This window comes from Microcebus murinus, chromosome 2 (genome assembly GCF_040939455.1).
Source record: "Microcebus murinus isolate Inina chromosome 2, M.murinus_Inina_mat1.0, whole genome shotgun sequence".
NCBI classification, from domain to species: domain Eukaryota; kingdom Metazoa; phylum Chordata; class Mammalia; order Primates; family Cheirogaleidae; genus Microcebus; species Microcebus murinus.
Window position 1 is genome coordinate 22940220 of NC_134105.1, and position 22607 is coordinate 22962826.

Sequence of the window (22607 nt, forward strand, 5' to 3'; positions counted from 1 at the left end):
CCCATCTCAGTATTCCAGGCAACTCATTCATGGACCAATCTACTCACCAAACCAGTCCAGAGTCCCTGGGCCTGGCCTTGCAGCACTTTCCCTCTATTATGTCATTCAATTCTCTCACCAATCCCGTAAGGTAGATGAGGAAATCGAGGCTCAGAGGAGTGACTTGCTGTAAGTCACATAGCTGGGAAGTAGTGGAGCTGGGCTGCCCACTGCGCAGGTCACCTCGCCCCCCCCCCCCCGAATTTGAGAAAGGAAACGTTTAGGAGATACATTCTGCAGAGAGGGGTGTGAAGGGGGACGCCCAGGTTTCTGGCTTGGAGCCGGTGGTGCTGGCTCCTGAGACAGGGACTGCCAGGGAGAGGGAGTGCCTGTTAGGGAGACTGGGAGCGGTGAGGAGGAGCAGGGTGGCCAGGCAGCCAGCCAGGGCAGGCGGGAGGCGGGCCTGGGACCCAGGCTCCCGCGTTCCTGGCAGAGCATCACCTCCCCACCCACCTCCCCACTCCGCTCTTGGCACTGGAACCCTGGGTTCGAGTCCCATTCATCACCGACGCCTCTCTAGGCCTCACTTTCCCCATCTGAGAAGCAAGGGCACACACCTGGTGAGGTCAGCCCCTCACAGTCCTGCTCCTTTAAGCCCTTCCCAGTGGAAGGTGTGGCCCTGGCCGCAGGTGAGCGGAGTTACCACATCAGCAGGGCGCGCTCCGCCCCCGCCCCTGCCCCTCCAGCTGGGGACGGAGGCCCCGGAGGCCCCAGAGCACGGTGGGAAGTGGGTGGGGAGAGAGGGCGGGGCCTGGTTGGCTGGAGAGGAGGGGAGGGCCCCAGGGGCGGGTGAGAGAGTCTGTGTGTGAGTGCACCTGGCCAGCCTCTGTGTGTTCCACAGTGCACAGAGTGTGCACTAAGTAAATGCGTGCTTTGACTGTGAGCGTACAAGTTTGTGTGCCAGAATGCACGATTGGCTCACGCCCGTAATCCTAGCACTCTGGGAGGCCGAGGCGGGAGGATCACTTGAGCTCAGGAGTTCAAGACCAGCCTGAGCAAGAGTGAGACCCCGCCGTCTCTACTGAAAGTAGAAAAATTAGCTGGCATCATGGCTCACACCTGTATTCCCAGTTAGAGCAGGAGGATCCCTTGAGCCCGAGAGTTTGAGGTTGCTGTGAGCTAGGCTGACGCCAGGGCACTCTAGCCCCAGATGACAGAGCAAGACTCTGTCTCAAAAAAAAAAAAAAAAAAAAAAAAAAAAAAAAAAAAAACCATGAATGTCTGTGAGTACTTCTTGTGTGTGCCTTTGTGTCTGAGGTGGTGTCCACAATGTGCAGGAGTGTGAATGTGTCTGTGTGTCTCCCAGATGCCTTTATGCAGCCAAGTGGATAGTCTGTGTGTGACTCTGTGTGTTCCTAACAGAGTCCTCTCAGAATTAGTCTGAACCTTTGTGAGTCCACATCTAGTAGCGCCCCATCCTTCACAAGCCCAGCCCCTGAGCCCCCTTGCTCCCTTCCTGGTGACTTGCTGCCCTACCTCTTTGTCCCCAACCTCCAGAGCCTCTGCCTCGCTCTCTCCCCACCTGAAGGGAGGCTCTGTGACCAAGGAAAGAGGGACCTCACATTATTAGCTAAGTATCTCCTATCATACCCCCATTTGACAGATGAAAACACAAGGCTCAAAGCACTGCAGTGACCTGCTGCAGGTCACACAGCAGGCACGTATGTTTGATTCCATGATTCCTTTTTTTTCTTAGAGACAGGGTCTCTCTCTGTTGGCCAGCCTGGAGTGCAGTGGTGTGATCGTAGCTCACTGCAGCCTCAAACTCCTGTGCTTAAGCAATCGTCCCAACTCAGCCTCCTGAGTAGCTGGGACTACAGGTACACACCAACTCACCCAGCTAATATTTTTTTTTTTTTTTTTGAGAACAGAGTCTCGCTTTGTTGCCCAGGCTAGAGTGAGTGCCGTGGCGTCAGCCTAGCTCACAGCAACCTCAAACTCCTGGGCTCAAGCAATCCTCCTGCCTCAGCCTCCTGAATAGCTGGGACTACAAGCATGTGCCACCATGCCCGGCTAATTTTTTGTATATATATATTTTAGTTGGTCAATTAATTTCTTTCTATTTTTAGTAGAGACGGGGTCTCGCTCAGGTTGGTTTCGAACTCCTGACCTAGAGCAATCCTCCCGCCTCGACCTCCCAGAGTGTTAGGATTGCAGGCGTGAGCCACCACGCCCGGCACCAGCTAATTTTTTATTTTTATTTTTTGTAGAGACAGGGTTTTGCTATTTTGCCCAGGCTGGAGTGCAATGGCACAATCATAGCTCACTGTGGCCTCCAACTCCTGGCCTCAAGTTTGCCACCTTGGCCTCCGAAGGGCTGGGATTACAGGTATGGGCCCCTGCACCCAGCCTGTTTCCATGACTCTAAGATCCCCGGCCTTGTCCAGCCCCATCAGTGGCCCCAGCCCATGGCTCTGGACCTGGATATAAGAAAGGGAACTGACATTTAGTGAACCCCCAGCCACTTGCTTGGCCCTTCCCATGTCATCATTTCATTCTCTTCAGTCTTGTTCAGAGAGACGAGGCAGCTTGCCTAGACTCACACAGTTAGGAGGCAGGATTTGAACCCAGGCCTGTCTGGCTCTGGAGCTCATGCTACAAGGGGTGGTTGTGGTGGGGTTCCATCCATGGCTGACTGGCCTCTAGTCCAGAGGGAAAGGAGGAAAGCACCATGAGACCCGGGTAGAAATGGGGAGAGGACCCGTGACAGTTCCTATTTGACATCAGGCAGGGCTGAGATGACACAGTCTCATGTGAGCCCCATCAGCTGCCCCCAGCAGAACTTCCTGTTCTAACCAGAGTCGGGCTCCCTGCCATCGTGCCCCTGCCCTAGGGGGAGAGGGCTGGGTTGGGGGAAAACGTGACTAAGTGGGCCCAGGCTTGAGCAACCTGCCCCACAGCTGGTCACAAGTGTTTGAAATTCCACCATCCCACTGACCTCTGTCCCCTGAGGCTCCTCTTTGAGAGCAGAATCCCAGGATCCTGGGGATGTGTCTAGAGTCCCCAACCCAGCCTGGCCTGTCTGGCTGGAGCACAGGACAGCAGGCCTCTGGGGAGGCTGGGACCTGCTCTTCTCACCATACTCCCATTTCATTCTCCCAGCAGCCTCTGGGGCAGCAGATGTTACTCCCATTCTTCTGATGAGGAAACTGAGGCTCGGAGAGGTGGATACACAGCAAAAGCAGGACGTGAATCTCACCTTGAGACTTCAAGTGCAGGGCTCTTGCTAGCATGGGTGGCTTCCTCTGGATCCTAGGGCTGGCTTTGGCTAGTGGAAGAGGCTGGAGAGGCAGGGATGTGAGAAGCAGGGTTTGTTTGGCTATTTTGGGTGACAAGGGCCAGAGAAACGCTCGCCCAAGGGCTTCAGGGGACAAGGCCTTGTCATGAGGCTACATGGGAAGTAAGGCAGACAGGGACGGCGCCCCTCACCTCCAGGCCTCGTGGAATCCTCGTGGACACTCGTGAAGCAGAGCAGCTCCACTGACCTGGGTGTCTCGTCACTGCCTCGGCCGCAGGCGCCCAGGGCTCTCAAGTCTGGGCCTGAGTGGTCACAGAGGCGGGCCTCTGGGGAGGCTGGGACCTGCTGGGGTTTTGCTTCTGTTTGACTCCTGCTGCCCTTGATCCTGGCCCCTCAGCTTTCTCTGGATCACTCCCTTCCTCCCCGAGAGAGGATCCACTTGGTTCTGTGAATCTGATTCCTGCAGGGCAGTTCAAGCCAGACTACTTCATGGGCCACAGGCCAGCTGGGCGAGGGCCAGGCCCTGGGTCAGGCCCACCTCCCGTCCAGTTAGTGGCAGGCCAACAGGGTCACTTGGTGACCTAAGAAACTCTTAGAAAGCACTGTGGGCAAGGCAGGCACTTACAGCGCGAACCACTCCCTTGAATCCAGACCCTGATTTCAGCCACTTCCATGATGTACCTTTTCATCTCTTTGCCCCAGTGCCCAACACTGGGCTGGCAGAGTTAAGTTTCAGTGGCTGTGTCAAAGGACAAGTGATGACGTCAGCCAAGGAGCCCTGAGGCTGTACTGAAGGCCATGGCTGTGCAGTGGGGTCTGTGGTTCCTGTGTCCTTGTCCAGGGCTCTCCGGGGTCTCGTCATCCTGAACCTCCTTGCTTCTGGGCCTGTGGACTTGGATCCCGCACGTGGGTCTGCTTCTCTGTGTCCTGAGGATGCCAGGGGCACTTAGAGCTGTCTGGTGCCAGCCCAGACTCGGGCTGTAAACACAGCCTCTCTGCCTGCAGGTCTGACTGTGTGTCCCTGACCCTGGACCTCTCAGCCTCTCTCCCTCGCTTCTCTGCTGCCTGACTGTCCTTCTGTTTCCGGCCTTCATGGGTGGCCTTGCCTGCCCCTGCCCTGGCCTGAGAGGTGGGGTGGGGGTGAGAGGAGTATGCACAGTGCAGCTCTTGTTCAGGGATCAGGGTGGGGCCGATGCCTGCTCTGTGTTCCAGCCCATGGCTTGTGTCTTGGCAGGGCAGAGGGTGAGTGGCCGCTCTGCCTGCAGCATCATCTCCACCTCCTTCCACTGGCAGCGCGGGCCCAGAGCCACTGTGGAAGCTGCCCAAGAAAGCCCTTAGCTGTGCGCTCCTTCCAGGCTACTATCGATCCTTTTGCCTCTGGCTCTTCTATCGCACAGCCTGTGCCCTGGGCCATGACAAAGACAAAGATGTGGTTGGTATGGCTATAGCCAGACCAGAGACTGGGTGAACCAAACACTGGCCCTGGGCTGCAATTTGAAATGCTTCATCTGGGAACTGGAGGTTGATATTAACAAGGCTTGATGAGGGAGATAGGGTATCAGCGAGGGGACGGGGCTCAGTGAGGGACAGGGCTCAGTGAGGGACGGGGCTCAGTGAGGGATGGGGCTGAGTGAGGGGATGGGGCTGAGTGAGGGATGGGGCTGAGTGAGGGATGGGGCTGAGTGAGGGATGGGGCTGAGTGAGGGACGGGGTTGATTGAGGGGATGGGGCTCAGTGAGGGATGGGGCTCAGTGAGAGACGGGGCTCAGTGAGGGACAGGCTCAGTGAGGGACGGGGCTCAGTGAGGGACAGGCTCAGTGAGGGACGGGGCTCAGTGAGGGTACGGGCTCAGTGAGGGATGGGGCTCAGTGAGGGATGGGGCTCAGTGAGCGATGGGGCTCAGTGTGGGATGGGGCTCAGTGAGGGTACGGGCTCAGTGAGGGACAGGCTCAGTGAGAGTACGGGCTCAGTGAGGGAATGGGCTCAGTGAGGGATGGGGCTCAGTGAGGCATGGGGCTCAGTGTGGGATTGGGCTCAGTGAGGGACAGGCTCAGTGAGGGACAGGCTCAGTGAGGGACAGGGCTCAGTGAGGGATGGGGCTCAGTGAGTGATGGGGCTCAGTGATGGTATGGGCTCAGTGAGAGACAGGCTCAGTGAGGGACAGGGCTCAGTGAGGGATGGGGTTCAGTGAGGATGGGGCTCAGTGAGGGACAGGGCTCAGTGAGGGAATGGGGCTCAGTGAGGGGATGAGCTCAGTGAGGGAATGGGGCTCAGTGAGGGAATGGGGCTCAGTGAGGGGATGGGCTAATGAGGGGATGGGGCTCAGTGAGGGATGGGGCTCAGTGAGGGACAGGGCTCAGTGAGGGAATGGGGCTCAGTGAGGGGATGAGTTCAGTGAGGGAATGGGGCTCAGTGAGGTGATGGGCTAAGTGAGGGGATGGGGCTCAGTGAGGGGATGGGGCTCAGTGAGGGATGGGGCTCAGTGAGGGACAGGGCTTAGTGAGGGAATGGGGCTCAGTGAGGGGATGAGTTCAGTGAGGGAATGGGGCTCAGTGAGGGGATGGGCTAAGTGAGGGGATGGGGCTCAGTGAGGGGATGGGGCTCAGTGAGGGAATGGGGCTCAGTGAGGGAATGGGGCTCAGTGAGGGGATGGGCTAAGTGAGGGGATGGGGCTCAGTGAGGGGATGGGCTAAGTGAGGGGACGGGGCTCAGTGAGGGACGGGGCTCAGGGAAGGGGATGGGGCTCAGTGAGGGATGGGGCTCAGTGAGGGAATGGGGCTCAGTGAGGGAATGGGGCTCAGTGAGGGGATGGAGCTCAGTGACGGAATGGGGCTCAGTGAGGGGATGAGCTCAGTGAGGGAATGGGCTAAGTGAGGGGACGGGGCTCAGTGAGGGATGGGGCTCAAGGAAGGCTTGATGTTACAGAAATGGGTAGACAAGACTATGGGTCACATTAACTTAATGGTCCTTTCCTACCCCAGCTCTGGTCCCAGAGTCTACTCCTGGTCTACTCTCAGTTTAACTGTGAGGGGCATGGCTGGGTACCTTGGCATCAGGCAACCTGTGTCTGCTGGAGAGGGACCCAGACAGGCAACAACAAACAGTCCTAAGTGGAAACTGGGAGGCCTTAGAGGGTAGGGGCCAGGGCTAGGACTGAGCCGCTGGAAGCCAGGGAGAGGGAGGCCTGGCCTGGGCCCTGGAGGGCAGGGGAGCCATTATTTCCCTAGAGGTTCCTGGAGGCTTTCTGGAGGCTGGGGGCAGCTTCCAGAAAGGCATTCGGAATCCTGGGAAAAGAGGTGGCCCTATCCAGGGACATCAGGGATGCTCCTTCCCCTCCTTATCACTAAGCCCCATTTCTTTTAGCAATGACCTCCCTCTTGACTGAGCCCACTCTCAACCTCCGAGTCCCAGCTCTCTCTGAGTCTCTGTCCCTTTACTGAGCCCAGATCCCCCTTGAAGAGCCCTCACTCCAGTACTGGGGCCATCGTTCAGTTGAATTGTTCAGCACCTCCCTGTCTCACCTGTGAGAAGGGCTGTCTTAACACAGGTCCCATCCACTCTGGCTGGGCTGAGGCCCTATTGTCCAAAGAACTACTCATTTTCATTCATTTACATAAGATATTTAATATTCAAATGTCCAAGGCTGGGCTGGTGAGGAATGGCTGCATGTATGCATGCTGTTTGCATACTTTCCTTTTAGTGAGAAAATACCCAACCCTCTCTCCTCCCTACTCCTCAAGGGCACCCTGTTCTGAGTCTGACTTGAGGAGAGCCTTGGTCAGGCCCTGCAAAGAAGGTCCAACAATGCGGAATGTTAAATAGGAGCTCGTGTGGGTACTGGATCCCAGCAGCATGCTGACAACACAGTGGCTACGCAGCATATACACACTACCACTACTCATCTCTGCCTCCACGCCAACATGATTAACTGATCATGGCACTCTCTCCCTCTGAGCTCAGAGCCACTTCATTTGGGGCATGAATTGGCATGTGACATTAAATCTATTTGTCTTCCCTTATTAGTTAAACCCTTTCCTTTCCAGATAGGGAAACAGAGGCCCAGAGAGAATGCAGAAAATAAAGATTATATCCACCATGAACACCACTTCCCCCGCCTGGAAGCACATGGGACATTCCTGTGGAGGGTGGAGGAGGGCCATTCTACTCTGGGTAAGAAAATCATCACAGAAAGGTACTTCTGGGTGCAATTACAGGTGATTTTTTTTTTTTTTTTTTTTTTTTTTTTTGAGACAGAGTCTCCCTTTGTTGCCCAGGCTAGAGTGAGTGCCGTGGCGTCAGCCTAGCTCACAGCAACCTCAAACTCCTGGGCTCAAGCGATCCTGCCTCAGCCTCCCGGGTAGCTGGGACTACAGGCATGTGCCACCATGCCCGGCTAATTTTTTGCATATATATCAGTTGGCCAATTAATTTCTTTCTATTTATAGTAGACACGGGGTCTCGCTCTTGTTCAGGCTGGTTTTGAACTCCTGACCTTGAGCAATCCGCCCGCCTCGGCCTCCCAAGAGCTAGGATTACAGGCGTGAGCCACAGCGCCCGGCCTTACAGGTGATTTTTATTCACAACTGTGCTTTTCTGCCTTTCCCAAATATTCTTTGAGCATGAATTCATTTTGTAACCAGACATCCCTCAATAAATGGCTGGAAAAAATAAAAAATAAACGGCTGGGTGCAGTGGCTCATGCCTGTAATCCCACCATTTTGAGAGGCTGAGGCAGGAGGATGGCTTGAGCCTAGCAGTTTGAGGTTGCTGTGAGCTGTGATCGTGCCACTGCACTCCAGCCTGGGTGACAGCGAGACCCTATCACCCAAAAAAGGAAATCTCTCAATAACAATACTAGCTATCTTTTATTTTCTCTCTCTTTCTTTCTTTTTTTTTTCTTCCTACAAGCAGTAAGGTGAAAAATAGTAGCTATCTTTTAAAACAACACCACCACTATGTGGTACTTGCTTTAGGCATTATCTGATCAACACTGACAACCACTCAGGGAGGGAAGTGTTGTTGTTATTTCCATTTTATCTTTTTTATTTTTATTTTTTACTAACCTCCAGAAAGAATATTATTTCCATTTTAAAGAAGAACTCAAGACTCAGGGAATTCTAACAAATTTGTCTCAAGGTCACACAGCAAGTGGCACAGCTGTGATTTTGGCCACATTCTGTACAATGAAATCAGTCAAAAGTTAATGCCAGGAACTGGGCATGGAGGCCAAGTTGGGAGGAAAGCTTGAGGCCAGGAATTTGAGTCCACCTTGGGCAGCACAGTGAGACCTTGTCTCTAAAATACATAAATAAAGTTAATATCAGAGATGGTTGGGTCTGTGGAAGGATGCTGATTTGCATGCTCTTGTCTATGATATTTGTGGATGCCCCATTCTGGGGGGAGCAAAGTGACTTGCCCAAAGTCACCCTGCACATTGTGTGAAAAAAGCAGCTAGGGTCCCAGGAATGGCTGCTGAGCAGCCTAGGGAGAGATCAGAAGCCCAGGTATGATCTGACCCCCCCACCCCCAAGGACCTGGACACCTCTCTCAGCTCAGGACAATGGGAACACTATGCCCCAGCAGAGTGCAGGGTGGCAGGAGGGCCTGCCAAGGCCCCAGCTATTCCTCTCAGCAGGAGGGGTGGGGAGAGGCTGAAAGATGCTGAGGAATGAGGCGGAAGATTCAGAGCACAGGCAGCCACAGAGGGGCAGTGGGTGGGGGCGGAAGGACGGCCTCCCTCCACTGGGACTTTGGGAAGGGGCCATGTTGGCAGGAGCATGGGCCTGTCCTCCCACCACCCAGCTTTGGCAGTCATTGCCCACTGGCATACCTGAGCCCCTGGGCACCTTCGTTCACTATCTTGACACACCACTCCCTCCTGTGTGCCCAGAGCATGGCATGGGGACACCAGTGGACCAGCTCTCCAAATCTGTGTGAACTCGCACAAGCCACTTAATCTCCCTGAGTTTCCTCACCTGTGAAATGAGGTGATCAGTCCTATTTCCCAGGGCTGTTTGAGCGTTAAAGGCAGTCACAAAAGCAAAGGACTCCAGCCTGAGTGCGTGAGGCAGCCTGGCAAAGACTGGCCATTAATGACAGAGGCTCTTGTCCCCTAGCCTGCCCTGCACAGCTGGCAATGGCAGGACTGGGCCGGAGAGAGCCAGTGGGGGAGGAGCCCTCTTCCTTCCTGCCCCTTCCAGCTGGGTATCAAGATCTGAGACCAGATGTGCCGCTGAGTGACTCAGCGCTTTCCTGCCTGGAAACTCCTCCCTGCCTGCCTCGCCAGGCTGGGCCGGGCAGGGTGAGACAGTAGATCAGATCGCTGGTGGGGGCGGGGGTCCTCAGGGCAGCCTTGGAGGGAGTGGGAGAGGGAGGGAGGAATGAGGATAGTGTGTCTCTCGGCCTGTAAAGATGGGGATGGGATGGAGGAGGTGGGACACTTCCAAGGCTGTCACAGTCAAGGAAGAGGTTAAGGGTGTCCTTGTCTGTCTAGTCGACCTAAAATATTCCAATCCTCCCCCTTTCCTCCTCCCCCCAGCTCACATCCCATCCCCGGTATTTCCAGGCCAGCCCAGACCCATTCCTCCAGCTCCCCCTGGGCCCGCACACCTACAGGACACCCCCTTCCTTCCCTTTTCTCTCTTCCTCTTCCCAGCCAACCACCTCCACTTCCTCACCTCCCACTCTGCAGGCCCGGTTACTAGCATGTGCAGACAGCTCTCTGGAAAGTTGCCTTCTAACTGCCAACCCCCTCACCTAACCTAGCTTCATCTCTCAGAGGCAGTGGGCACTGCTGACCTGGCCCCTCTTGGAGCTCTTTTCTTGGCCTCAAATGTCACCCTGCTGGTTTCCCTTCTATCTCTTGAACAGTTCCTTCTCTAATCTCTTCTTCCCACTCTCACTCTTAAAGGTGTGTGTTCTCTAAGTTTGGTCCTTTCTTGTCTACCATATGGAGGAGGGATTAAGTGCATGGACTTTGGCTTCATGTGGTCCTGTGTTCAAATACTGGCTCTGCCTTCTACCAGCTGTGTAATCTTGGGTGAGTTAGTTTGCTTCTCTGAGCCTCAGCTTCCTCCTCCATTGAATGGGTTGATATTACTCACCTCCTGGGATCTAATGGGATAATGCACATAAAGTATTCAGCACTGGGAGTGGCACATAGTAAGGATTCAGTTAATGGCTCTTGCAGTTAATATCCTTTCTTCCTAGTCAGTTTCTGCCCCCAACTCCTAACTACTGGGCATGCCATGTTTAGCTGGATGTCCTAGGTGCACTTCAGATTCCAAATGGTGGAAAGCAAAATTCCATCCCTTCTTTTTCCTCCCCAGACACCAACTTCTCTTCCTGCCCCCACTTCTGTTAATGCCCCACCATCTTCCACCAGGCCCAGCCCTCAGGGATGTGGTGCATTTATCCAACAAGTACCAAAGCTATGCGCACGGAAGACAGACTTGAAAAATCATTGTCGTTGCCCTTAAGAAGCTCACAGTCTGGTGAGAGAGACAGACAGACAAACAATTAAATATAATAAGATATCAGCGTGGGCAACATAGCAAGACCATGTCGCTGCAAAAAATAAAAAAAAAATTAGCCAAGTGTAGTGTTGCACACCTGTAGTCCCAGCTATTCAGGATGGCTTGAGCCCAGGAGTTTGAGCTTACAGTGAGCTATGATGCTACTACACTCCAGCCTGGACAAGAGTGAGATGCAATTTCTAAGAAAGAAAGAAAGAGAGAGAGAAAGAGAGAAAAAAAGAGAGAAAGAAAGAAAGAGAGAAAGAGAAAGGAAGAGAGAAAGAAAAGAGAGAGAGAGAGAGAAAGAGAGAGAGAGAGAGAGAGAGAGAGAGAGAAAGAAAGAAAGAAAGAAAGAAAGAAAGAAAGAAAGAAAGAAAGAAAGAAAGAATAAATATAATAAGATAATTGGTCTACAATAGGTTTGTATGGAGGACATTGTCTGCTTAGGAGTGCTTAAGTCTGGCTGGATAAATCCAGGAAGGCTTCCTAGAGATGGAAGCATTTGGGTTGGCACCTGTAGGCTAAGTAGGAGCTTGAAAGGTGGACAAGTCAGGGACAGCTGAAAAATTAGCCATAGGCAGAAGGGTGGCAGTGTGAGGTATGAGAAGGCTGGGACTGGAAGGTCACATCTGTGTTTTAGAGAGCTCCCTTGGGGCAGCATGGAGGATGCTGGAGGAGACAGAAATGGAGACAGCAGAGAGGCCCAGGAAGAAGATTCAGGATACAAAAGTTTACTCTTGCTCTGCTGTGCACAGGCTGTGCACTCTTAGGAAAGTTACTTGAGCTCACTGAGCCTCCATCCCTCATCTGTCAAATGGAGATAATAATAGGCACCGTGGGGAGGCTGGGGAGGGCTGAATGAGCTAATGGAAGGGAAAGTGCTGGATGAAGGCGAGCTGTTATTATTATAGAGAATCCACCAGGGCGGGCTGTGTTCCAGCCACAGCCCCACCTCAAAAATGGCCTCCCTGAGCCTCCTCTGAGTGGGACCCATGTCCTCCCCAGCTGAGGGGTGAGTGCAGGATGCAAGGAGGGACGTGCACACACCTGCCTCTGGATCCTGGCTCACTAGCTATGTGACCTGGGACCAGTGTCTTCCCCCTCTGAGCCTCATTTCATAGAGCTGAGAACCCAACCTTTAGGGTTTCTGTGAATTCCGTGGTACCTGGCAAGTGATCATTAACTGTAGACAGTTCCCTGTCTCCTGCTCTCCAGAACCCTCCTCCAGGGCCTGGCACCAAGCTAAGCAGAGTGGGAAACAGTAAATATTTAATAACAGATGGGCAGAGAGCTCCTAACTGAAGGGGGATGTGAAGGAGCCAGAGGACACCTGCTTTCCCAGCAGGGACCGCTGTGCAGACAGGCCATCCCTGGGCTCCAGGGGCAGCGACAGCCAGATCCTGAGGGAATTCTTGCTTTTGGTGACTTCCTGGGGGAGTCACAGCTAGCAGGGCCCTCCCAGGATACCCCAGCTCCCCAACATGTCTCTCCGACCCTCTCTCACTCTACCACTCAGAGAAACAGCAAATGGATGGGGACCCACTCAACAACCATTCACTGGGCCCCTCCCCACTGTGCCAGGCCTGTGCTGGCCCCGTGGATTCAGGGAGGAAGAAGGCCAGCCCTTGCTCTTCAGGGCTTCCTGCCTAGCAGGGAGAGTGATGGAAAACATGTTTGCTCAAATGGGATTGTATGTGGCTTGGCTAAGGTCTGACTTTATCTTGAGGGACTTAAACTCTCCAGGCCTTCACTTAGCCACCTGTAAAATGGGAACAGTAGTTCTTGCCTCCAGCAGGCTGTTGTGAAGATTAAGGGAGGTGATTATGTAATGTAGTTGGGCAGGAGTCAGTCCCTCAGCGGGTATGCTGTGATGGGGACCGTAAGTCCTATGGTGACCACTGCAGCGCAGACTCAGGCCAGGGAGGGGTGGGAGGATTCTACATAGGGAAGTCTGTCACCAAGAGGGGCATGTGAGCTGGTACTAGAGGATGAGAAATGCTTTGTCAATGACAACATGGGGAGAGGCGGGTTGGGGGCAGACAGGGAAGGACCCTGCATGCCCAAGAGACTGGGATTTACCTAGAGACACAGAGGGGGGTTCTGCAGTGGAGGGACAAGGTCCAGATTTAGCCTTAGGAAAGGTCCCTCTGGGGCAGTGTGGAGAATGGAGAGGAAGGGAGTGGGCAGGACACTGGGGCAAGCTGGTGTGATGGTGCTGGGGTTTGGAACCGTGCATGTCATCACTTAGTCACCTGCTTGGTATCACCTACGAGTCAATGATTTGTCAAAGGTTTCCGTCCTAGTCCTAGGAAATACATCTGCCCCTTAACAGGAATTTACAAGGACAACGCCTTTGACCAGAAGAGCCACACAAGGGACTGAGAATTGGGCCCCAGAGTGATCAGGCAGAGAGACTGGCCTTTTCTTTCCTTCCCAGCCCAGAGGTGCTGTCCCTCCTTCTGGTCCTGCGCCTCCCCTTTGTGCATTTGCGTCTCTGGGGTTGTCTGTGGGCTGAGGCAGCAGCAAGAGTATTTAGGAGTGAGCCATGACTAAATCCAAACCCTGGTTCTGCTACTAACTAGCTATGTGACCTTGGTCCCATTTTTTTCTCCTCTGTGAGTCAGTTTTGTGGGAAATGTTCACATTTGCAGTATTTTTATATTCTTGTATGTAAATGTACAGAAAAAGGCCGGAAGGGTATACCCTGCCCACTCAGGTTAACAAGGGTTGGGTGGGGCGGGGAAGGTGTGAGTAAAGGGGAATGTTCACATTTTACCCTATTTACTTCCGTATCATTTGGGCCTTTTATAATCATGTACATTTTTACATTATTGCATTTGTAAAAAGTGGGGATGATCCTAACAACTTTGGATATTATTGGAAGGATTTTAAAAAGATCCTACAGATAAAACTCCTTTCATGCTGCCTGCTGCAGAATTGGCTCTCACCAAGTCTTAGTTTCCTTTTCTTCTCTTCCCTTGCATGGATCTGTGTTTCTACTTGCAACTGTTTGTCCCTTTGTATCTGTGTGTAACAGGTCTGTGTATATCTCTGTCTGTGGTTTATGAGCTGCTCTGTTTTCATATGGGTGAATGTCTGTGCATCTGGGAGTGTGTGTGCGTTTGTGTTTGTATGTTTGTCTGCACAGCAGTGTGTCACTGTACAAGTGGGTATGTATTTGGGCGTGTTAGCAGCATGTATGTGTGGGGGTGCATCTGTGTATCTGAGCTTGTGTTTCTGTGTCTGTTTATATGTGTTTAGATGTCAGTCTGCCTTAGCATCCGTGAGCATTTACTGGTATCTAGATGGCTCAGTGTGTATCTGTGCATCTGGATATGCCAGTGTGACCCGGTGCATATATGGGTGTGTCAACCTGTGCGTGTCTCAGTGTGTTTGTGTTTGTCCCCGTGCAGATGGGGGATGAGGGCACGGGTCTCTGACAGTCCACATCCAGTTGTTTCCCTCTCTTTGCGGGCAGGCAGCTCTGCCCACACATCTCAATCCCTCCTCCAGCTTCCAGAAGGCCCTGAGTGTGGGTGTTTCCCTTCTAGCCCTGCCCTTGGGCACAGGGCCAGGCTTGCTGCCCAGGACTGGTGGAGTGGGTGTCTGCAAACACCTAGAGAGGGGCCTCAGCTAGCAGGCCCCCGCATGAAGCCTTACCAGCCGACAGGGCAGGCTGGTAGTCTTCCTGTTTCAGAGAACTGAGCCCCCTGTCCTTGGAGAGCAGTGAGTCCTCTGAATCTCAGGGTCAGGAAATCCCTGCTCTCTCGTCCTAGGTCAGTGTCCATCTGGCTGAGCTGAGCTTTTTGTGTTTGTTAGATTCAGCCAGACAGTTGGGGAAACAAAGCATGTCTCCATGGCAACCCACCTCTGCCTTCGGACTTGGGCAGTTCAGTGGTTTTACGGGGCCCTCTTTGGGCCGAGCACTGGGATGGGGGTGGGTGGTAAGGATGAGTCAAGGCTTCTGCAAGTGTGTATGGCATCCTCAAACCCCAATGTACTCAAATGCCTCTACACACACTCCTTTCCTAAGTAAAGCTGGATGTTTAGGTTGGGGGAACTGGTGCCCAGAGAGGGCAAGCATCTTGCCCAAAAATACCCAGCAAGTTAGTGGCAGGACTGAGAGAAGAACCAGGTTAGCTGCCAGGCTCCTTTTTGCACCCTGTGGTTTTCTCATTGTAGGATTCAATAATCATTTATACTGTATATTTATCTATAAAAACCTTTTTTCTTTTTAGAGACAGAGTCTCACTCTATTGCCCAGGCCAGAGTGCAGTGGCCTGATCAGAGCTCACTACAGCCCCCAACTCCTGGCCTCAAGTGATCCTCCCACCTCAGCCTCCCAAGTAGCTAGGACTACAGGCACAGACCACCATGCCTGGCTAATTAAAAAAATTTTTTTGTAAGGGGCAGTGTCTCACAATGTTGCTCTCAAACTTCTGGCCTCAAGTGATCCTGCTGTCTCAGCCTCCCAAAGCGCTGGGATTCCAGGTGTGAGCCTCCTCGCCTGGCCTACAGACATTTTTTTAAGTAATGAAAAGCATGTCTGTAGGTACACATGTGCATTTGGGGTTCTGTGCTAACTTTTGACAGGCCATTACACTGGGCTGGCCGGATAACTTGTTTCTGTGCAGACCTCAGAATAAAGCTTCTCCTGACATGTCTGCCAAGTTGCTAAAACTCTTACCGTGTGCCCCTGCTTACCATGAAACTCACTATTTTTTACTTACCCACTAACTAAAACAGACTGCTGCAGGAATAAACCGAATGCTGGCACTCAGATAAAACCATAACCATCTCCTGTAACTCAGGGTTTCAGATTCGTAGTCCATCAAAATATCATCGCTGTTCCCACTGATTTACTTTATGGTAAGTAAAGGTTATACGTTTTCATTTATAAAATAAACTTATAAAATATTGCTTTAATCTATTTTATCCATCTGAATTTGGGGGATTTTGTTTGAGGGAGAAAAAAGTTTCTATTACTGAAAGAAAAAGTTTGAAAACCACTTTTTTCTTTTTCTGAGACAGAGTCTCACTCTGTTGCCCCAGGTACAGTGGAGTGCAGTGGCATCATAGTAGCTCACAGCAACCTCAAACTCCTGGGCTCCAGCGATCCTCCTGCCTTGGCCTCCCAGAGCGCTGGGATTACAGGTGTGAGCCACTGTGCTTGGTGAAAACCACTTTTCTACACTGTGGGTACACAGCTAAGAGAGTGACAATCTAATCATTGAATATCTGTGGTCAATGTCTCAAGCTAGAACACAGAGCTGGTGCCTGGGAGACGTTTGTTGAAAGAATGAAGGGAAACAACCTGTTGCACACGAGAGACCTGGAGTTGGGGAAGTGGCCACAATCACCTCTCTGCTCCTTCCTTTCTCCCTTCTCTCCTCCCATGGCTCCCTCTCCTCTTCCCCCTCCTCTTTCCTTCTGTCCCACAGCCTCCCAGAAGCTGGCACCAACTCAGAGCTGGGGGCTCATAAGATTGTGAGCTCCGGGCCACCACTAACACCTTGAGTTATTTCTTCTCTCAACCCAGTGGGGGGGGGGGGGGAAGAATGGGTTGAATTAGGTTTGGGGCCTGATTCTAAGAAAAGCTGGGAGGATCAAAGAAGACCTCAGCGGGGAGGTTGTTTGAAATGTTAACACGGCTGCCCAGAGCCCAGGATTAGGGGACTCAAGAATGCTGGCTGGGACCTGCAAACTCGCCCACCAAACCTGAGGGTCTTCAACTTTGGAGGACTGCTCTGCCTTCTGCTCTACTTCTGGCCCCTCCAATTGGTCTAAGAACTGAGAGAAGCCACAGGTGCTCCCATACCCAGGCTCTCTGGCCCTTCCTGGTCTTTCTCATAAAAAGAAGGAGACTCAGCCACACTTTGGCCTGACTGCCCAGGCTGCAATGAGGAGCCTGTGCTGGAAGAGGCCAGGCCCTGCAGGGGACAAAGCTGGCTCCTGTGGAAGCAGGTCTCCCAAGGAGGTGGTTGGGGAGTGTGGGAGGGCGACATTGAGGTGGTCCTGGGCTTTCCAAGAACAGAGGGGCAAAGCTGGAGGGCCCTTGGACTGCTGCCTCAAGCCTGCTTATTGCTGGTTCCTCCCTGGGGACAGGTTGGCAGTTTCCTGCCTGGTCAGGTGACAGCCTGGCTCCAGGTTGGACTTTGGGCCCTGTCAGTCGGACTGCATGGAAGCCAGCTCCCTCAGCTGCCTGCAAGGCCAGTGGAGAAATGTGGCTGAGCTGAGCAATCATTAATCCAGGGGCAGGATTCAGCTGCCACTGGGACGCAGGCTGGCCCTTCCCAGGCTAGCAGGCCCTCCCTAGGTGTCTCTTGTAGGTCAGAGGGCAAGAAGGAAGGCTGGGGCTGCCAGTCTGAGGGTGGTACAGGCTGGGGGGTGAGAATGTCTGAGTGCTGGAGTTAGGAGCAGGGAAGGTAATACAGCCCTGACTTACTCATTCGCCTCTTTCCTCTCCCTATCTCTAAATCAGGGGCTCCAATGTGTGGGTTGACTCCTGGGGAGTCTAGTTTGAGGGGAGCCTTCCCTGAGGTATTAGGAACCACTGGCAGGGCCAAGTTCTTCACAGGCATGTGCATTGTACAGTCCCACATGGCCCTGTGCTCAGAAAGGCCCTGTGATTGAATGCTTGGCTGTTGCCTCTTGAAATTCTTAATACTTTTTGAACAAAGGACCCTGTAGTTGCATTTTGCAATGGGCCCTGCAAATTATTTAGCCAGTCCTGGCCACTGGGGAAAAGGAGGTGCTGCAAGGGTTGATGGGGGGTGAGATTAACCAACATCCCTCTCCTGACCACCCCTTCCAAAGGCCAAGGTATGTTTGCTTTCCTCCCTTCTCTGTGCATCCAGAGCCTTCTGTCTCACAGCCTCCCAGAAGCTGGGAGGTTGGCCTGATACTCAGGCCAAGGCCCTGAGTATCACTCTCTCTCTGCAAGTCTCAGCCCTGCCTGTAACACCGTTCCTTCAATGCTTACCAACTAACAGAGGAAGAGGTGGGTCTTCCCTCTAACCATCCTACAGTGTGACAGTGAGTGCTGTCTACAGTGTGTCAGGGCTGGCTGGGCTGGGAGCGCCAGACAAATGAGCCCTGCCCCCATGGAGGCCAGAAGAAAGCTGTGTGACCAGGGTCAGGTTGGGTGACAAACTATAACCAATGGGATAATCACAAGGCCCTTCTGGGGACAGAGGAGAGGGTCCAAGGGTGCTGATCCCACAGCTGCCCCTTGGGCAATGTCTAGTGCTTGAAGCCTCGGATCTAGGGCTTGAAGCCTCGGATCAGAGACAAGACCCAGATGCTCCTCTTGGCTCTTCTGCTGCTAACCACCTCTGTGCTCTTGGGTAACCCCTGTCCCCTCTTGGCCTCAATTTCCCTCCTGTACTAGGGGTAAGGCTCCCTGCTCTGCCTCCATCTTAGCTTGTTGTGGGATCAGGTGATATGGAAGGGCTTGGTCAGCTATAATAAAGAGCCAGAGGCCTGGAGGAAATGAGCACAGCATTTTCAAGATTCCTGAAGGCTTCCTTTCCCACCAGCCTCCCCAGTCACACTTCTCACCTGCCCAGAGATCTGCCCTCATCAGGGTCCAGGAGTATCTCGGTGTGAAATCCCTGACCCACGCAGGGTAAACTGAGGAAGGACTATCCCCAGCCACCAAAAGGTGAAGCAGGGACCCAGCAGGCCTGGGTTCCAGCAGTACACTGAGGCTTGTTGCAACCTGGGGGAAGGCTTGGTAAAGAGCCAGGGGCGACTCCCAGTCCCAGAACGGAGGGAGAAGCCCCTGTAGGTCACAGGTCCTACCTGAGGCCTCTGTTCCTCCAGTAAGCCCCCCAGTGCCGAATGGGTCCTGGAAGGAATTCTCCGAATTCCCTTATTCCAGCAAAAGAATTCCAGAATCCCCCATCTCTTCCCAAACTCTCCTGGGGTCCCACCCCAGCCTTTCTCCTTCCCTTCGCGGAGCCCTTCCCCTTGCCACCCCCACCCCCGTGCCACCCTCTTCCGAACCCCACTCTCCGTGGTGCCCCCTCCGGGACCGGCCTCGCGACCCCGCCCCCTCGGGGCCCGGCCGCCGCACGCCGCCGCCCCCGGCTCCCGGGACCCCCTTCTCCGCGGACCGGACCTCGCCCTCGCCGGGCCGGGGAGGCGGGGAGGGGCAGCAGGCAGCGCCGCTCCCGCCCCGCGGCCGCTCCCGCCCCGGCTCCTTCCCTCCGGGCCGGCCTCCGCGCCCCGCCCGCCCGGCCCCTCCCGCGCCGCTCCCGCCGCGCTCGCTCGGCCTCCGCCGCCCAAACTTTTCTCCCCGCGCGTCTCGCCGCGGCGGCCGCCCCCGGGCATGGGCGCCGCGCCGCAGGGGGCCTGACCCCGCGCCCGTCGCCCGCCGCGCCATGGCGGCCCGCGCGCCCCCAGCCGCACCTGCGGCCGAGGAGCCGGGGGGCCCGGGCGGCCCCCAGCGCAGGAAGAAGTCCCGCTCCGGCCTCCGCCGCGTCTTCAGCTGGCTGCGGGTCAAGCGGCGCAAGAAGAAGGCGGCGGGGGCCGAGGGCGCCGAAACGGCCGCCCCCCGCGCCAAGAAGGCGGACGACAAGGCCAGGAGGGCCAAGGGCAAAGGCCGAGGTAAGGCGCCCGGGCACCTGGGCTGAGCGCCGGGCGGCGCCCGGGGTGCGGCCGGGGTGGCTACGCCGGGGGTCCGCGGCATGTTGGAGAGGGGTGACTCCCTAGGCGCCGGTGCTGGGGGAGCCCTGGACTCAGCCCGAGCACCCCCATCCTGCACCGCCCCCTCGCACTCAGCCCCGCCCCACTCTGAGCAGAGGGACCCCTGGCTGGGGCACGGATCCCCCGGCTTAGGCAGGAAGTGCTGGCAGTCTGGCTCTGGGGCGGTGAGGCAATTCCCCCTCCCCCAGGCTCACCCTGGTTCTGCCCTCTGCTGAGTCAGGGGGTGAGAGACTTGACTCTGGCCAGGGGCCAATGGGAGAGGCAGGTGGCCTTGGGTGGAGGGGGGGGTCCCTCTGGGTCTGGAAGGTCAACTGCACTCGGAAGGAGTTGCAGCCCTTTAGGTGGCTGAGTTTCCAGCCCCACAAAGAACCCAGCGCGGAGCGTAGCATGCCTTAGGTTCTCAGCAGTGTTAGCTTTTCCCACCTGGCCCCCCTCACCGCTCACCTGGGCCAAACCACAAGCATCCACCCCTGGGGTGGTGAGCTCACCATGGTGAACCAACCACCCGTCCCCCTCTCTCTTTCCCCCAGCCCTGGTAGAGGGGACATGCCAGAGTCAGGAGTGTGCTTACGGAAAGGGGAAACTGAGGCCCAAGCTAAACGGAGAGGCTGTACCTGAGCTGTGGTGGGTACTTAAAACACAACAGTTAGTTCCCCGTCTTTCTGAATTTGAGCACCTGGGCTTCCCCTGATAGATTGGGCAGCAGGAAAGGAGGGGACGCTGACCTGGCCTATCCGTACTGGGGTCATTTTACTTTTGGCCACTTGCTTGGGTCTTCCTCGTTTCCCCATTTCTGTCTTCTTTTTGGTGGGGAGGGCGTCAGTTTCTGCATGAAGGTGGGGCTCAGAAGTCTACCTTTCCTATACTCCTGCTGCAGTTGCTGGAGGTGAGGAAATGGCGGGGTGTGTGGGCCCATCCCATTCCGCCTGTGTTTACCCTCCCAGTGTCCTTTAACCACCTCCTCTGGAGGAGAATTAGAAGGAACACTTTAAGGGTCAGGAAGAGGGTGGAAAGCCTCTTGTGTGATTGCATCCGGCCTGATCTTCCTTTTGGATAAGGGCCCTGCTCCCCTGCGGCCCAGCCACAAATAGAAGTCAGGGCACTGGGGTTGGGATGGCCGGGCCAAGCTCTGAGGGAAGGTTTGGGTGAGGGGTATTTCCAAGGGCTTTGCAATCCTAACAGGACATGGAGTCTGTACCAGGGCTGCTCCAACTGGGATTCAGTCTAAAGTCATTTCCATCTCTCTCAAGTAGACATGGGTCAGAATTGCAGCAGTCTGGATTGTGGTCAGACTGTCAGGATTGGCAGGCAGAAGGCTAGTGGACTAGTGTTGTACCCCAGGGCAGATGGGTCTGGAGGCAGGGGGCTGGAAAAGCTGAGCCTGTAGGTCCCAGCTACAACAGCCTGGCTTTGGGGTCATTGGGTCATTGGCCAGGCCTCCCCCAGCCTTGTGTTTGGTATTTGGTGGCACTGGGCTTTCTGGGCAGCAGGTCGGCCTTATGTGAGCCCACGTGCATGGGAGACACCTCCCTGCCCCTGGCTGTTGTTTCCCCAGGGCTGGAGGTGGCCCCAGGTACCACTGGAGGAAGTCCTGTTCCCTTTTGCTCCAGTCTCCTATTATTGCAATTGTTTCCTTGTCACCTGCCTGGCCCACCTTCTTTTCTGTTTATTAAGAGAAATAAATCTGATCCTTCTAATCTCCACTGGACTGCTGGCAAGGAAGGAGAAGCCTGAAGAAGGCTTAACTCTTTCAGGGAGAATGTTCAGAATGGAGACAGGGTGGGGGGTGGGGGGAGGAAGACTACATGGAAAATTCCTTGGGGGGGAGTTGTCAGGGGCCTTTATCTCCTCTATTCCAATCTCTGAGCCAAAGACATAAGAGATGCGGTCTTGACTGCTCTAATCTGACTCTCCTACTATGAGATGGGAAAACTGAGCTAGTAATAGAATGTTGAGCACCAATCTTCTGGGATCTCCTGTTTCCCCCACTGCCCTGCATAGTCTTAGAAAAAAAGAGGAAATCTGACATTTATTAATTATTCTGAATGTGTCAGGAGCCCTGTATCCATTGCCTCATTTGATCTTGTTTGCAGATGTAAAAAACTGAGGCTCAGGAACAGTGAGTGAGTGATTTGACCAAACTGGGATTTAAATTCAAATCACCTGCTGCCTCCAAAACTGGTGCTATTTTCATGACTCTCCCAAGGACATAGAGCAGGGTGTAAAGCTTAAAGATCTTCTCATTCAACCCACTTTACAGATGAGAAATGACCCAGAGTGATGTGAGGAGCTTGACAGAGGGGGGAGAGTATCAGAGTCAGGCAAATGAGAGTTTAAATCCCGGCTCAGCTACTAGCAAGCCCCATAACGTTGGACAGCAACTTCTCTGGGGCCTCACTGATTCCATTATTGTCTCAAAGGGGAGAAGAAGGGTGTCACAGGGGTGGTCCTCTGGCTGGACATTGCCTTGATAGGTCTATGACCTTTCTGTTTCACCAAGATTCTCATGAGAGACGATATGAAAATTTTAATTTTTAAATTTTATATTTTTTGTAGAGCTAGGGTCTCACCATGTTGCCCAAGCTGGTCTTGAACTCCTGACTTCAAGTGATCCTCTTACCTTGGTTTCCTGGCCAGATATGAATATTATATGAAAGAGAAGTCACCATAGAAATGAAAGGGGTTTCTATTGTTGTGTTTGTTAGTTTAGTCATCTGAGCTCTAAGAGCCCCGTCTGGAAGGAATGGGCTCTGGCTGATGGGAACAACTCTGCTGCCCTCTCAAGCTATGTGAAGCTGGCAGGTTATTCACCCCTTTAAGCCTCAGTTTCCTTATCTGTAAAATAGGGATAATAAATCTTGGCTTTACAGGGGTAGTTCAAGGATCAAATTAGATAGCAGACATGCAAGTGCTTTGTGAATTGAAGAGCGTGATGCACAAGGTAGCAGGTTTCTGCTGTCGTGATGCCGAGGACTTGGGCATTGGCTACGTTCCTCCTGCTCCATGTTTGGAAAACAACTCACTTGGTTACCCCATGATGATGATTACTGCGGGGGATTCACAGAAGGTGGAGTCTCACCTTTGTGCCACGGGAAGACTCAGATGTA

The 22607-nt window shown here is 53.9% G+C and overlaps 1 protein-coding gene across 1 annotated transcript in view; it reads left to right on the plus strand.

Annotated features, from left to right (window-relative positions):
- Nucleotides 1-19137: 19137 nt before the first annotated feature.
- The window catches only part of NHSL3 (NHS like 3), a 29457-nt gene continuing 25987 nt past the window's right edge, over nucleotides 19138-22607 (plus strand). The window contains exon 1 of the mRNA XM_012765373.2: nucleotides 19138-19401. Coding sequence (XP_012620827.1) covers nucleotides 19176-19401 — 226 coding nt within the window. The 5' untranslated portion in view covers nucleotides 19138-19175. The remainder of the gene's footprint in view (nucleotides 19402-22607) is intronic.